The sequence below is a fragment of the Channa argus genome, chromosome 5 (genome assembly GCF_033026475.1).
Source record: "Channa argus isolate prfri chromosome 5, Channa argus male v1.0, whole genome shotgun sequence".
NCBI classification, from domain to species: domain Eukaryota; kingdom Metazoa; phylum Chordata; class Actinopteri; order Anabantiformes; family Channidae; genus Channa; species Channa argus.
Window position 1 is genome coordinate 17,327,715 of NC_090201.1, and position 13,801 is coordinate 17,341,515.

Here is a 13,801-nt window from a genome sequence, read left to right on the forward strand (position 1 = left end):
GCATTTTTAAAATGGTTGAGAATTGCACCATATTTTCTTTGGCATTCTTCACCTGGAAGAAATGCAGAGGGGAATTTACACACTTTGCCTAAAGTAAGCCTACAAGGAGCAGTAACAAGGTTTGAGTTGAACATGAAGGTCAATGTTTGAGCGTGAATGAGGAGTTTCTCTATTCAACACTGCTCCTGACCAGTTTTTTAACTGAAATTTTACAAGAAAAGATCGCACTCGCTGTCACCACTGCCTGTTGCTGAGATGGGGAAAGCAGAGTTTCAAAATTTCAGTCAGCCTGATTAGAGCTAGGAGAAGCATTGCATACAGTCAGAGAAGTTAGGACAGCCATACTGATAAATAAGGATGCCTGTTTGCTTTAATTATCCATTATACAGGATAACTGCAAAAATATTTAAGAGTGAAAAGCTTGTTCTAAATTTGAATTAGTTTAGTTTTGAATTAGTTTAAATATTAATATAAGTTGATGTATAAATGTATGAAGGAGAAGTATAGATTAGTAATATAATAATCGCAAATGCATTTTTTGCAGTATATAATATTTGGAAACACATACTCCACTTTTAAGTTTTACTCATACATAGGTTTGACACATTTTCAGTTAATTTAAAAAAGCTTTCAATTACATAATACTCATTATTATATTATTATTGTATTGTAATAAATTATAAGTTATTCAATAATAGTATTAACAAATATTACTTTGCAATTGACACATCAACCCTGCCATTCACTGGTAGAGGTTGTCTTGGGGAATACCCACCAACCCCTGTAGTCAGCTCCTTCAAAAGTTTTGAAGCCACACATCTGCAAATAATTTATGCAACAATTGCCCCACAAACAGTTGAAGCGAAAGTGAGAGAACACCAATTTGCCATTCATGACATGCAAGCATCCATGAGGAGACAGATCAGATTTGAGAAGCTGACAGCAGATTTGAGAACTATATTGAGCTTTGATTTTTATTCACTTAATTATTATTAATATAAACCCTAATTAAATTTTATCTTTAAAGTCATAAAATTAGTTAAATTAAAAAATATATATATCACATTTGTACTTGAAATATTTGGATTCTTGAAATTAAAAGCCTGTATGGTGTTACAAGTTTAATTTCGGCTTCATGTTCCTGAAGGAGAAAACATGTTCACTTGACCTCGAGGTGGCCATACTGCATATATGAAGAAGTCCTGCAAGACATAACCAAATAAATTTCTTGAAAATATGTTTTACTAGTATGGATATGTACTTTAGCATGTGGCAGATCTTAAAAAAAGCTATGCTTGCCATGCAAGGAACAGAAGGACACAGAAGCAAGTATGTAAGCTAAATCGCAGACAAGACTTCTTAGACAACCTGCAAAATATGACTCAAAAGTGCTTCGGAGAGCTGTAGATGTTAGGAAAAGCATCATCTAATTGCTTGCTCAAAGATGCCAAGCACATATTCTGCACTCTTGAAGGCTGTGTTCACATTTTTTGACCTTGATGAATTATCTGTTTTATTGACAGTACTTATTGATATTTCTTAAAATTGCAGGCTAATGGAGTTCTATTGAGATGATTAAATGAGCTGCTGGTCTCCGGATTATCCCCAGTCTCATCTCACTGGCACAGCTTGCATTATCATACAGAACAGACGCATGCGTGCGTTGAGTCCCAAATTCATGAAACTGACATCTCCAGGGGAACACAGGAGGGATGACTACATCCGACCTACATTCACCCCACCCAAGAGTGCTTGCTTCCATCCAATTAAACACAAACATGCAAACTCGATCATACTATAGGTGGCTTCATATCATAGGAATAGTCGCAGTACAGGGAGAACATTAAAGCTGCATGCAAATTCAAGAATTATACAATTTCAATTAAAAAAAAAAAAAAAAAAAGAACGAAGAAAGGGGTGGAAGCTTTTCCCAGGCTTTTGGACAGGTTGGACAGGCTTAGATAAAAAATATAATTTGTGCAACAGGTTGTGAAAATTCATGCATGCTCCATGCACAAAAAAAATTAGGAACAGACCTAAGGCTATGAGAGCTTGTTCCAAAACCCCAGGCATGGAAACAGCACTATTGGATTTCATTCAACTATCTCTTATGCATAGTTTTAAACTCTCTCTTCTTTTAGTTGTTTAAATTCTCAGAAAAAAGGCAGGGAAAATACCCTATTAACAAGAACTCCGAAACAAATTGACGCAGGCTCTAGCCTAAGAGCACATCTTCAAACCGCTTTTTCAGTGTTTCCTGTGCTGTACAGCATCCTGGTTAGAGTGATGTGGTTTTTCACACTTTTAAATGTGAGGGGTATTTCTACAGTTGCAGCCCACATTTAGGCCAGAATCTGTTGATCTATGCTAGCTTTTACTAAACTAGAAAGTACTTGAAGAGCGTCAATCTCCTTCGGTGATGACTAATAGTAAAACCAAAGACATCATTTCAGTTACGTCAATTCTATATTTCACTTGGCACTGAAAAGAAACCATTACCATTTCAACATTAAATAAATCTGCTGGTTTCATCTCTGCATTAAAAAAAAAAAAATTTAAATCTCGTAAAGTCAATCAATCAGTCTTTAATCAATTGTTTCTTCATCCGAGGAACTGTCCCCAAAAATAAATGAGAACTAAAAGATGTAAGCTTCACCTTAAATGGTATATTTTCCAATCAATCTTCAATGATTGTCCCTAGTCTTCAAATCTATAATAATGTGCTTAAGTGTTTTTCCAGAATAGTAGAATCCTCAAATCACCACCTTGATTTACAATAAAGCCACATTTAACAACAGAAGATACAAAACTGCATGAACAGCCATTCATATAAGCCAAGCTTTGGTGAATTAATATCACGTAGTGTTGTCTACGGCACCTACAGAAAGACTGTAACACAGTAGGTTTAGCAAAGCTTCAACCTGCCAGCAGCACTGGTTTGATGCCCACTGAGGCCACCCACTGTATAATGTCTAATATTATTTTAGTTGGGCTAGCCAGTCACACCCTCATATCTCCCAGCAATAAAGTCTGTGAATATGTGTAAGAGTTCACCAAGTCTGCCTCAACCAACCTAAGTGATTATGATTCTCATCGCTACTGTCTGGATACTGAGGAATATTAATAGTTTAATGTATCTAAATAGATACAAGCTGGCCAATGGGTGCTACATGTTCTGAAATTGAATCTGAACAGTAAATGCAACAACAAAAATACAGAAAAAATACTGCAACCTTGTACCAGTGTCTGGAGAAAACTGCTTTGTTAAATTCAATGTCAAAGAAGGTAGGCGGTATACAAAATACAGCGCTGATGTGAGTGTTGAGTAAAAATGCCTGTGCAGGAATTCATGCAGACTGACAGCACATATGCTGTTGTGTTGTTGACAACTAAATTGGGGATGATAAAGGTAAAAGAGGAAAAAAGGTTACAAAATGAAACAATTCATTTCCTTACAAAAGGCATTGTTACAAAGGCTAAAAATCAATCCATTCATAATAACACATGCTTTCTCATCTGCCTCGCTCTCTTTCTCTCTCTCTCACACACACACACACTGCAACATACCCCTTCATGCAGCCAGAACACATGCCAGATCTTGTCGCCCTAGGAAATGGGCTTCATACATCTTGTCTGACTGCAATAAAGCAGTGCCTAAGATTCTATTTTCAATAAACGTCGACTGATTGGAAAACTCATTCTAATATCAATTTCCATCTGGGCCCTTTAAAAGGCAATCAGCATAGCTTCATCTCGGTATATCATGGGCTCCTTGAGATGATGACACAGCACTGGCTCTCTCCTTCTGCATAATGGCCTTCTCCTATCAAGGCATCTGCAATGAATAATACCACCCATGAATGGGCTATTTAGTCTGTGTTCGCACAGATAGGGGCCACTTCTCTGAATATTAATCCAGGGTTTTACACATCGTATGGTTCTCTCAGGGCTGCACCATTTTTCATTCGAAGTACTAAGGCACTTTGTGTGATTTGGCGCACTCATAATTTCTCTTTATGCTTTCTCGTGAGTGACAACGGTGATTAGCATCTCACTTTGTTTAAAATGCCCAGTGACTCCAAAACAGTAATTCAAATCAAAGAATATCAATTTCAACCCTTTTAAAAATGCTGCCAACAGCTTACATTAAAATGTAGGGTCAGTAAGAAGAATCTCCAAAAGCAAATTTATTGACAAAAGCCAAAATGCCAACTCCAACTTCAAACGGCACAAGATGATGACTATGTTATGTTTAATTATTCAGTTCAGAATCATCATAGTCATAGCTCATTGTAAATTTAAGTTTTCTTTTAACATTAAATGAACAGACGTAGATGTATTCCTCACCTTCCAGCCACTGCCTGCCTCCCTGTAGTAGGGAAAGTTATCACAGATCCACTGATAGATCTCGCTCAGTGTCATTTTCTTCTTTGGCGAGCTGTTGATGGCAAACGTGATGAGACTGGCGTAGCTGTAGGGTGGCTTGCCGTCCTTATGCTGCTGCACCTCCTCCTGGTCCAATGTGGTATTAGGATCTAGTAGACCACTCTTTTTGCCCATGCCTGGCGCATGGGTATTCTGGGCATCGGCCTTGCGGATGGCCGCCTGCATGGTTAGCTGAGGAAGCCAATCCATGGAGGTCAAGCTACTCTCCAGCTCCGATGTCATGGTGACAGCAGGCTGGGCAGGAGGGGATTGGGGAATAGTCGGAGGTGGTGGTAAATACTGTTGGTGCTTGGTGACTTATTGAGGTGTGGAATGACAAAATTTGGTTGAGGATGAAGTTAGGACTCCCTCAGCTCAGGACATCAGCATACCATCTTCTATAAGTCAATTCTGTAGAAACAGAAGAGAGACATGTCTTTATTAGTCAAATACATGCAACAACTAAGCAAAGAAAAAAAGAGATAAATATTACCTATACAGTAGTGAACAAAAAGAAATGCAAGTAAAAAACCAGCTCTGAACAGTTTGCCCAACTTCAAAAACATAATGTCTCTGTAAAGAATGCTTATATTTGCTGTGCAGGAGATCACAAGCCCACTACTTTCTTAATCACTTGCTGCTCTCAAAGCTGACTCATAGCTGGGACTCCATCTGCACAAAGATTGTAAATGCCAGGCAATTGTTTTCACAACTGCCAGCCAAATGGGGGAATGGCTCAGAAGGAATTCCAACTCTCTTGAGGGTAGTAAACCCCCTCTCCTTCCTTCCCCGTCTGCCAGCTTGCTGCCACCTTCCCCTCCTCCCCCAAACAGAGCCTTTGCCGTAAACAAGCCAACCAGTGTCGTTTTGCAAACTGTCCTCCACCCGTTGCATGTCGGCTCTGCTGTGCAGAGGGCAGCCTGCAACAGCCTGTCTCTCTGTCACTCATGGCACACTGCCCTCTGAATCTTAAAATAGAGGGGCAGAGTAGAACGGCGTAAAGTTACAATCATGGGTGAACACTGGCAGGTGCGTGCGTGCGTGCGTGCGTGTCTGTGTGTGTTTGCGGGGGGTTAAGCCGGATGATACTGAAATCTGGCTGAGGGAAAGGCAGAAAAGCTGGGAGAATGAGAAATCCTTACCAAGTTGTAGGATTTTTCTCTTGACTAAGCATGCTGACATAAGTGTATGTGTGTGTACACACATCTGTGTGTGAGCCTGAGAGTTCACCATGACTTTCACATCAGGAGTACATACATTCAGGAGGTCAAACGCAGAATCTTTTAAAAAACGTCTGCTGCTAAATATATCTTTTCAAAATTACATTATTTCTAAACTGTGTTAAATAAATACTTCAATATTAGTAGACCTTACACATGGAACATCTGAGATCTGAAATTAGTTTTAAATCAGTCTCAGTGAATCAAACCAGTTGCAAGAAATGTAAAAGTAATTATTGTATGGGTTTTAGCTCTCAATATGAGAAGCAACAGGAACAGTAAAAAAATTCTTAAATTGGGCAAGCTGCTTTGACGGCTGTCTGTAGTTGTCCCTTTCAACCAATCCCTCACAGCAGGGGTTAGCTGCCCAGCAGCCAATTCATTGTTAATATAGACAGGAACAGCCAGATGATTAAGACATTTTACATACATCCTCACAGATTTCCAGAGAAGGGAAAAAAGAAACCCGGGTGGGGGAGATAATTACTGGAGTGGAGCACTGCTCTCAAATCCTCCCTTTTAATCACAGATAGTTTTCATAAGGAAGTGTGAAGTTTTTAGTCCAAAATTTTCAAAAGGAAAATGCATTTACAATTTAATTTATTTGATTAATTTTATTAAATTTCCGAGGTGAAAGTGTCGATGGTGGAGAACAATAATTGTGGTTACCTTGAATTCATGTAAGCAGTAAAAACAGGAGAGAACTATTCAGGTCTGAGAGGTTTTCCAAACAAAACCCCTCAAACTTGAATAATTCTCTCCTGTTTTTTTAATTGACATGATCAATATATGTCATATTTTCACCAAACTATGATCTAACAACCTATTTTTCGATATGCATTTTCAGAAAATACTGAGCATGATGGGAAACAAAAAAAGCAGATTATGCCGAAGGGGCAGTGGGAGATAAATGTGAACATTTTCATACTCAATTCCCACTGGAAATACTACTACCGGTCAGTCAGGTGAGCGCCTTGCATGTGAGTGTGAGATTGAGTGAATCAGAAGTAATGTTGGAAAGAGCTTTAGATAAAACTATTATATAGCCCCAATTTACTTGAAAAATTTGTTTTTATTGTTGTATAATTACCACTTGCAATGTGTTTGTTCACAGGTTGGAGATCTTGATGAAAACAAGAAAGCCTTGGAAGTAATTGTTCCACCCTCAGCAGTGATGAGCACACTGATAGATGAGCAGACTGACCATCAACAGGTGACTCAACCTAATGGTGGAGAACAGTTGCTCATCACAGAAGACACACACAAGCCATCTCCACCCCATAACTGAAGTAAAGGTGATTCACAAGCAGCTAATGACAGCGATTTTCCTCTTTAAAAATCAGCTAAACAAAAGGGGTATCTACATATTATACATTTGAATATTTGTCACATATACACAATATAAATCAAGTTCCACCCATCTCACAGATCCTTAAATAAAGATTGTGTAATACTGAGAGGCGTTTCTATTCTATTTTTTTCGCACCATTTATATGAATGACATTAGGGTAAATGCCAGGAACACCTCTGCATATTGTAGTACAATTCAATAGCAGCACTAATGAAAAAATGATCACACAGTGTTATCAACACCTCCCTCAAATACTTGATCTGTTACAGAATGTGAGAGATACTTTATATGCTACTTGTCCATCCCAGCACCTTTAAATTAAAGCTCCACAATACAGCTGAAACAATAAGTTGATTAATTTGGAGTTCATTAAGCCACAAACTTTTGAGGCATTATACATTTTTAAAATAAAATTTCAAGCAACAATACAAAACAATCTGTGGTTTCAGCTTCTCTAAAAACTGTTTTTTAAAAATATGATTAGAATATGCTTGAATAGTCCATTGATCATCAAACAACCCATTCAAAGACATCTCCTACCTTGGGTGGCAAAATTACTTTACTAGTTTAAACAAGTGGCGGCAAACACAGTCATTAGTTAAAACCATACAATTCATAGTTTTCAATAGGGCTGAAAAATTGTTTGATATCACCATTTAACAGAACAAATAGAATAAATTGCAAAAACTACCATACATTCTTTTTACTTTTAAATGATACAATATCACAGAAAAACAGGAAATTAAATAGAAAAATTTAATGTAAAAAAGGAAATTGCAATATTACTTTTAAAAAGAAGAAAATATACTGTACATATATCATTCAGTCCTAGTTTTTGGTTATGCGACTTGCATGGATCCCCAGATGCTTTGGAACTGCAGCACAAAACTGTTATTTTCTATCAGTTATAGATTTGTAGATCATTTATCAACAACTGAATCTAAAGACATGAGTAAAACTACTACTAAAGTTTTGAGTATTTGTGAACTTTGTGAAGCACTATCAATATCCCAGCCAATAAAAACAGCAAAGCCCCATTTTGGCAATATATGAATACATATGATTCCATATGTATACATATGAATCCCTACACTTACATTGCCTCCTGGATAAAATGAAAAACAAAACATAACACTTATAAAGAGTAATACTTAACCGATTTTAATGCTGTATTATGCCCCCAGAAAAAAAATTACATGCTACATATCTAGATCTACAACAACTACGTAAAAAGGCAATGTCTGTTATAGCGACTACTACTTGTCAAAGCAGTGTGTCCAATAAACCAATCTGTAAAATCTCAACAAATAAATTTGTGGCTACGTCCGACTCTTTGCTGGGTTATCCATTTTGTACTTTAAAGTAACCGTTGATCCAAAAGGCTTTTTGTAGTTTTGGCCATCAACCCTATTTTCATAAAAACTGCATTTCAACTGAAGTTGGTCTTAATTGCAATGGAATCATGTGCATAATGAGGCATTTTTTGTTTACTAATATAACAACTTCCAAATATGTTGATATTAAAATATTTAAAATTAAAAAAAAAAAAGAAAGAAAATCCCATAAAGCATTCATATTACGAGCCAAGTTATACAATCCAGAACAGCATTATTAAACATTGTTGTTTTCTGTTCAGACTTCCCTCACTCACTAGGTTAAGGTTAGAAAAAGATTGTGTCTGACCAACCTAATAATAAAAAAAATAACAATGGTTTCAGACACAATGTGTTTGAAACAAAACCATCAGTGCATTTACAAGGACTTACCCAACTGGATTACAGTCGGCTTTCTTAGGAAAGCGCATTTCTTAACTCTCGTGTAAATGGAAAAGATGGTCTCTAAAATAAGGGAAGGACATCAGAGAAAGCTGATTTCCTCAGGTATATTTCTTCTGGAGAATGCCAATCTATAAACAACAAAGTGCCTTGTAGTCTTAAAACGTTGCTTTCCATCGCAGATTTAGTTTTTATCAAGATAGGTGGGAGACATAGTGCAAACTCTTTCTTTTCCTCTCTGCCCCTGTTGCCTCTCCATTTCACAGAGACAAGAAAACAACAAAAACAAAAAAGTCAGAAAGCCACTATTACATTTAACATTTATGAGCCATGCCTCCAAAATAAGTTTGAGATAAAAAATAAAGTAGATTTCTGTAAAGATGTATACACAATTACCAGTAACTAGCTATCCTAAGTGCATGTAAACTCTGTTTCAACTCCCCAGGAAAGTTGGTTTCACACATACGTTGGAATCCGGATCTTCTCCACACTTTACTAAGAAGCAGTGTATGTGAGAATGCAAATCTCTGAGTGAGACAGCCCAGAAATTACCCAGACTTCATCCTGCAAGTCCCCATGATTCAATCTTCGGATACTGTAAGTGTATATAAATGCAGTCCGTGATATTCCCACGAATTTAACTGGCATGACGAGACACATTGTATTTTATTTCTATGTGACAGCTTATCATTGCTTGCCAACAGCAACTTACAGTCTAAACAGAACAAGTGTCTGCTGTACTGGATTGCAGTAGGTGCTTAGTGTGGGTGTGTGTGCGTACAAGTTAACTCTCATCACACCAAATTCTCAATATGAATGCAGGCAGTAAGCAGGAGGAAGCAGGCATAAGCCTTCTGGTGGCTGCTCAAGGTGAGCCAACAGAAGCAAGGGTTGATGAAAGGCACTCCACCTGCTACACAAAGATGTAGGCCATTTGACCCTTCACACTAATGATCCAGCTGCTCCATAACTGCAGGGCCAACTCGTGTCTTAATTAGACAACCTCAGACTGTGGCAAAAATGATAAAGCGCCACACTGCAAGTAGTAAGGTGGCCCCCCTGCTGTTATCATTACCCTGCCAGGCTGTGGGACAGTCAGACAAGGGACAAGCCCCAGCCTGCTGCCTTGTCAAGGAGGCCTGTCTCAATATGTTTACCAATAGGTCTGCTGGAAGGCAGGGGAGTAGCAAGAAGGTGGGGAAGATGAGAAGAAAAGCCAGGTAAGATGAAGCAGTATGGGAGGACATCAGCCGCACAACCATGCTAATATCAGGCAGAAAATATTAGTCTCTACATTAAAGTGGTTTTAGTGCTTAGGCTCTGTAATTACTGTAACGCTAGATGCGGTCAGTCACTTTGACCTTGCTCTAGGAAAGAAAGGAAATAGATAGTCAAATACTTTCAATTCAACACTCAAACTTTTTTCCTTCCTCCGGGATTAATGGCAGATTTAGGTTTGAATTAGATTTTGAAAGAGTTTTTTGAAACAACTTAATTTATCAAGTTCTTACCAACATTTCTGCTGCCAACAGAGCTCTGACAGCAAATCCATGATTTTTTTGTGTCTCAGCTAAATGAAGTGGCTTCATCAAACTGACAGCATGGTTATTATACATGTGCCAGGCCCTCTTTTATTCAAGAATTCTCTATGAGGTAACATGCTCTGCAACAACCAGAAATTACTTAACATAGCGGATTACGTCAACTCCATCATGTTAAGCAAGTACATATTGCATTGCAAGTCAGCAACTGCGTCAAAAATCAGCGCCGTTTCCCATCTCCACTGTTGCAAAATTCATGTCTGTACTTACCAAGCACTTCAAAAACGTATCACCCGTAACAATGCATGGCACAGAAAAAAAATTAAAATATTTCAAATTAGGTAGTGCTACAATTGGCACTTAACTGCCATTCATTGTAGCCAGGTTATAATAAAATAGTTATTAGAGAAATCCTCTTTATTAATTTAAAAATTAACTTAAATTTCGGGTAAAAGGAATGTTAATACTAGCTCAATGTGCATTAAATATTGTGTCGATTAAAATTCATTTATTTTTTTAATATGTCAAAGTAAGAGGGTGCAAACTTTTTCAACCAACTGTAAATAATGATAATAAGAAGCCTAGTTTTAATTTAGAAAGTACAGATGTTTTATAAATGTGGTCTTGTCAGGACGCTAGGGTCACTAAATTTTTACTTGTGCTTGTTTTAAGCACTTTCTTTTCTTGGAATTTGTTTGGGGATCATGGTTCATACCTCTAAAGTGCTAATCCAAATATAGTCAAGTTCTATATCACTCTTTCAATATCACAACAACTATACAGATGCTACAGCAAACACTGAACGCTGCAGCCTGGATTTACTCGTTTGTTGATGCCATAGACCTCCGATGTCATAACTATTGAAACACATCAGGCAGACACACCCCTCCATTAGGTGAAATATTACTTTCCCAAACCAGTGACTAGCACCTTACACTCAGATTTGGCACCTCTTTTTATTCATATTCATATCGTGCGTGCACGCCATTTAAAGTGTGATTAGAGAGACTTTGAAGAGTACTACAATGTTAACAAGGGTCTTGGCTTTCTGTGGCATTAATAAATGGGCGATTCCAGGCTATAGGCTGACAAATACCTAAACATAAGTAAAAAAAAAAGCTTCAATATTGACTTTAGAATCTGTATAGTGGTATTGGACAAAAATATTAATTTAGACGATAACCACACCTATTCAAAACTCACAATGACCATGAGCAAATTAATATACAGTAAACCAGTATGAAGAAGGATATTGTATATGTCAAGGATAGGACATAATTTAATTCCTTTTAATTAGCTATGGCACACACTTTACTCTGTCCAGAGTAACCATACTGTTTTGCAGTGAGCATGTGTAGAGTCTGTCCATACCCATATTGTAGTAGACAACTGTTCAGCAGTTCTCCAACCAGGGTATCCTAGTATGAAGTATTCTTTACAGACTAAAGTATTGTGTCTGGTTTCACAGTATAATAAACATAGGTGTTTCTTAAGAGTTCAAGTAAGTAACACAGCGAGTGCCATTAGCAAAGTGGGAAGTAAATGCAAATGAGCTGCTAATTATGCAGCAGATCTGTCAAAGTTAATCTGTCAAAGTAGTAGGCTAATAAAACAAACGTGTTATTATGAAAAGTGTTATTTGTACTGCAAATATCATTTCTCTAAACTTGCTTTAACCGAGCCAAGATTTTTTATGTTTATTTGCCTAAATACTGTTCGGAAATAACAGTATCAGAAATAATACTTAAAAAACTATCATACGTTAGTTTGCAAGGCCTTGCACAACATAATGAAAAATGTCACGTTTTAATATAGATGAACTTATTCCAGAGCATTGTTGTAAATTCCAAATATGTTTTCTTGCATTTAACAATATAGAATGACACCTTGCACAAACCTGATAATACCCAATAATGTTTTTATCACAAGTCTTCTTAGTTCATTTTAATGTTGAATATGCTTCATAATGTTAATTCTACAAGATACATCATATTACAAGCAACAAATGGTGATTACCAAAAGACAATTTCAAACCACAGGTTTAAAGATGCAAGATAAGTACAAGTAGTACAAGAGCCACAATGAAGGGACGTAGGCAAAACAAAAATACAAATGTGAATTAGACTAGCTTAACTATTTTAGTTACAGCCCAACTCTTCCCAATCAAAAGGAAAACATGATCAAAAATCAGGCAGCAGTGCATTCTCTGCAGGGAGCAGACACCCCACAGGAAAGGATTAGTAGCAATTTTAGTCAAGGATAAGTAGCCTAACCAAACCAGACAGCATGCATGCTTCTTGTTTTTAATCTATCGTTTTTACAATATAAAGTTAGCTTATTTAACCTAACTAAAGTCAATTGTTCGCTATTTGACTAATGAAATACTTCACTACTATTAATTCATCTGCATGTTTAATACAGAGACACTTAAAATGCAGAGATAAATGCAATGTAACTAACTGCATTGCCTTCAGTGTGGAGGGGGTACTGGGGGCAGAAATCAATGATTGTTGTTGGTATGAATGAATAAATATGGCCTATTAGACACAGGTCTACGACCCTGTTCATGACCAACATTTTACACAGGTCTGACAAGGTTCAAACTTGTGAAAAGGAAAGGTCACGGTGTGAAACAACACAAAATGCTTTTTTATACAACAGACATTAGTGCTTGTTCTGCATTACTATGAGCTCTAGTTCCCACTCATATTCAGTGTAACGATGTATTTCTTTAGCTTTATTTTAATCATGGTAGTTTCACTGAGAGACTAACTCCGTTTACAGAAACATCTACATTAAAACCTGGCAAAATTACGGTTAAGGACCTTGCTCAAGGGCGCCACAGTGGTATTTATGAGGGTGGGACAAGTGCTGTATTTCTCTTGTCCCAACCAGATCTAATCTTGCCTGTCTGGGGGAAGGAAAGTGCAATGTTAACTTGTGTTACAGTAATCATGTAATACTAATAAAATGCATCCTGAAAAGAAATGCTTTTTACGGTTTGAGACAGACCTAAATACAACCTCAAAACAATCCCTTTTCAACAAATAATGTGGATTTTAATGCATGTTTAATGGTACCAAATTATACAATGTGGTTATTTCTAAATTATCATGGCCATATTGGTCACAACTTTTGCCAAACCTACACTCCGTTCAAGAAGACTTTGTACACAATGAAATTTTTCTGGTTTAGGGTACACTTTCAAGAACCAGATATTGAAGAAAATTTAAAGTAACAAGTGATGTATTAATGTGTTTACTAACCCTATTATAGTCAGACACTCACCTCAACTGTGTCTGTGAATGTTAAAAATATTTATTATATATTGCTGTTATTCGTTTTACACTTCAATATCAATATCATGATTTGTTCCAGTGCTATTTATTCTTTTTTAATACATCATGCATTTATGAGTCTTCATGTCAGGTGTACATATCAGACAAAAATGTTTTCTATTATAGAAACATTTAATTGTAACTAGATTTA

At 37.0% G+C, this 13,801-nt stretch overlaps 1 protein-coding gene across 5 annotated transcripts in view; it reads right to left on the bottom strand.

The window, feature by feature from the left end:
* Positions 1-13,801, bottom strand: part of foxj3 (forkhead box J3) — a 74,899-nt gene that overhangs the window by 37,767 nt on the left and 23,331 nt on the right. For 4 of the 5 annotated variants that reach the window (XM_067503659.1, XM_067503662.1, XM_067503661.1 and 1 more), the window contains exon 2: positions 4,348-4,836. In XM_067503659.1, coding sequence (XP_067359760.1) covers positions 4,348-4,668 — 321 coding nt within the window. In that variant the 5' untranslated portion in view covers positions 4,669-4,836. Of the gene's footprint in view, positions 1-4,347; positions 4,837-6,735; positions 6,873-13,801 lie in introns of those variants that run through there. The other variant, XM_067503660.1, reaches the window with a different exon arrangement.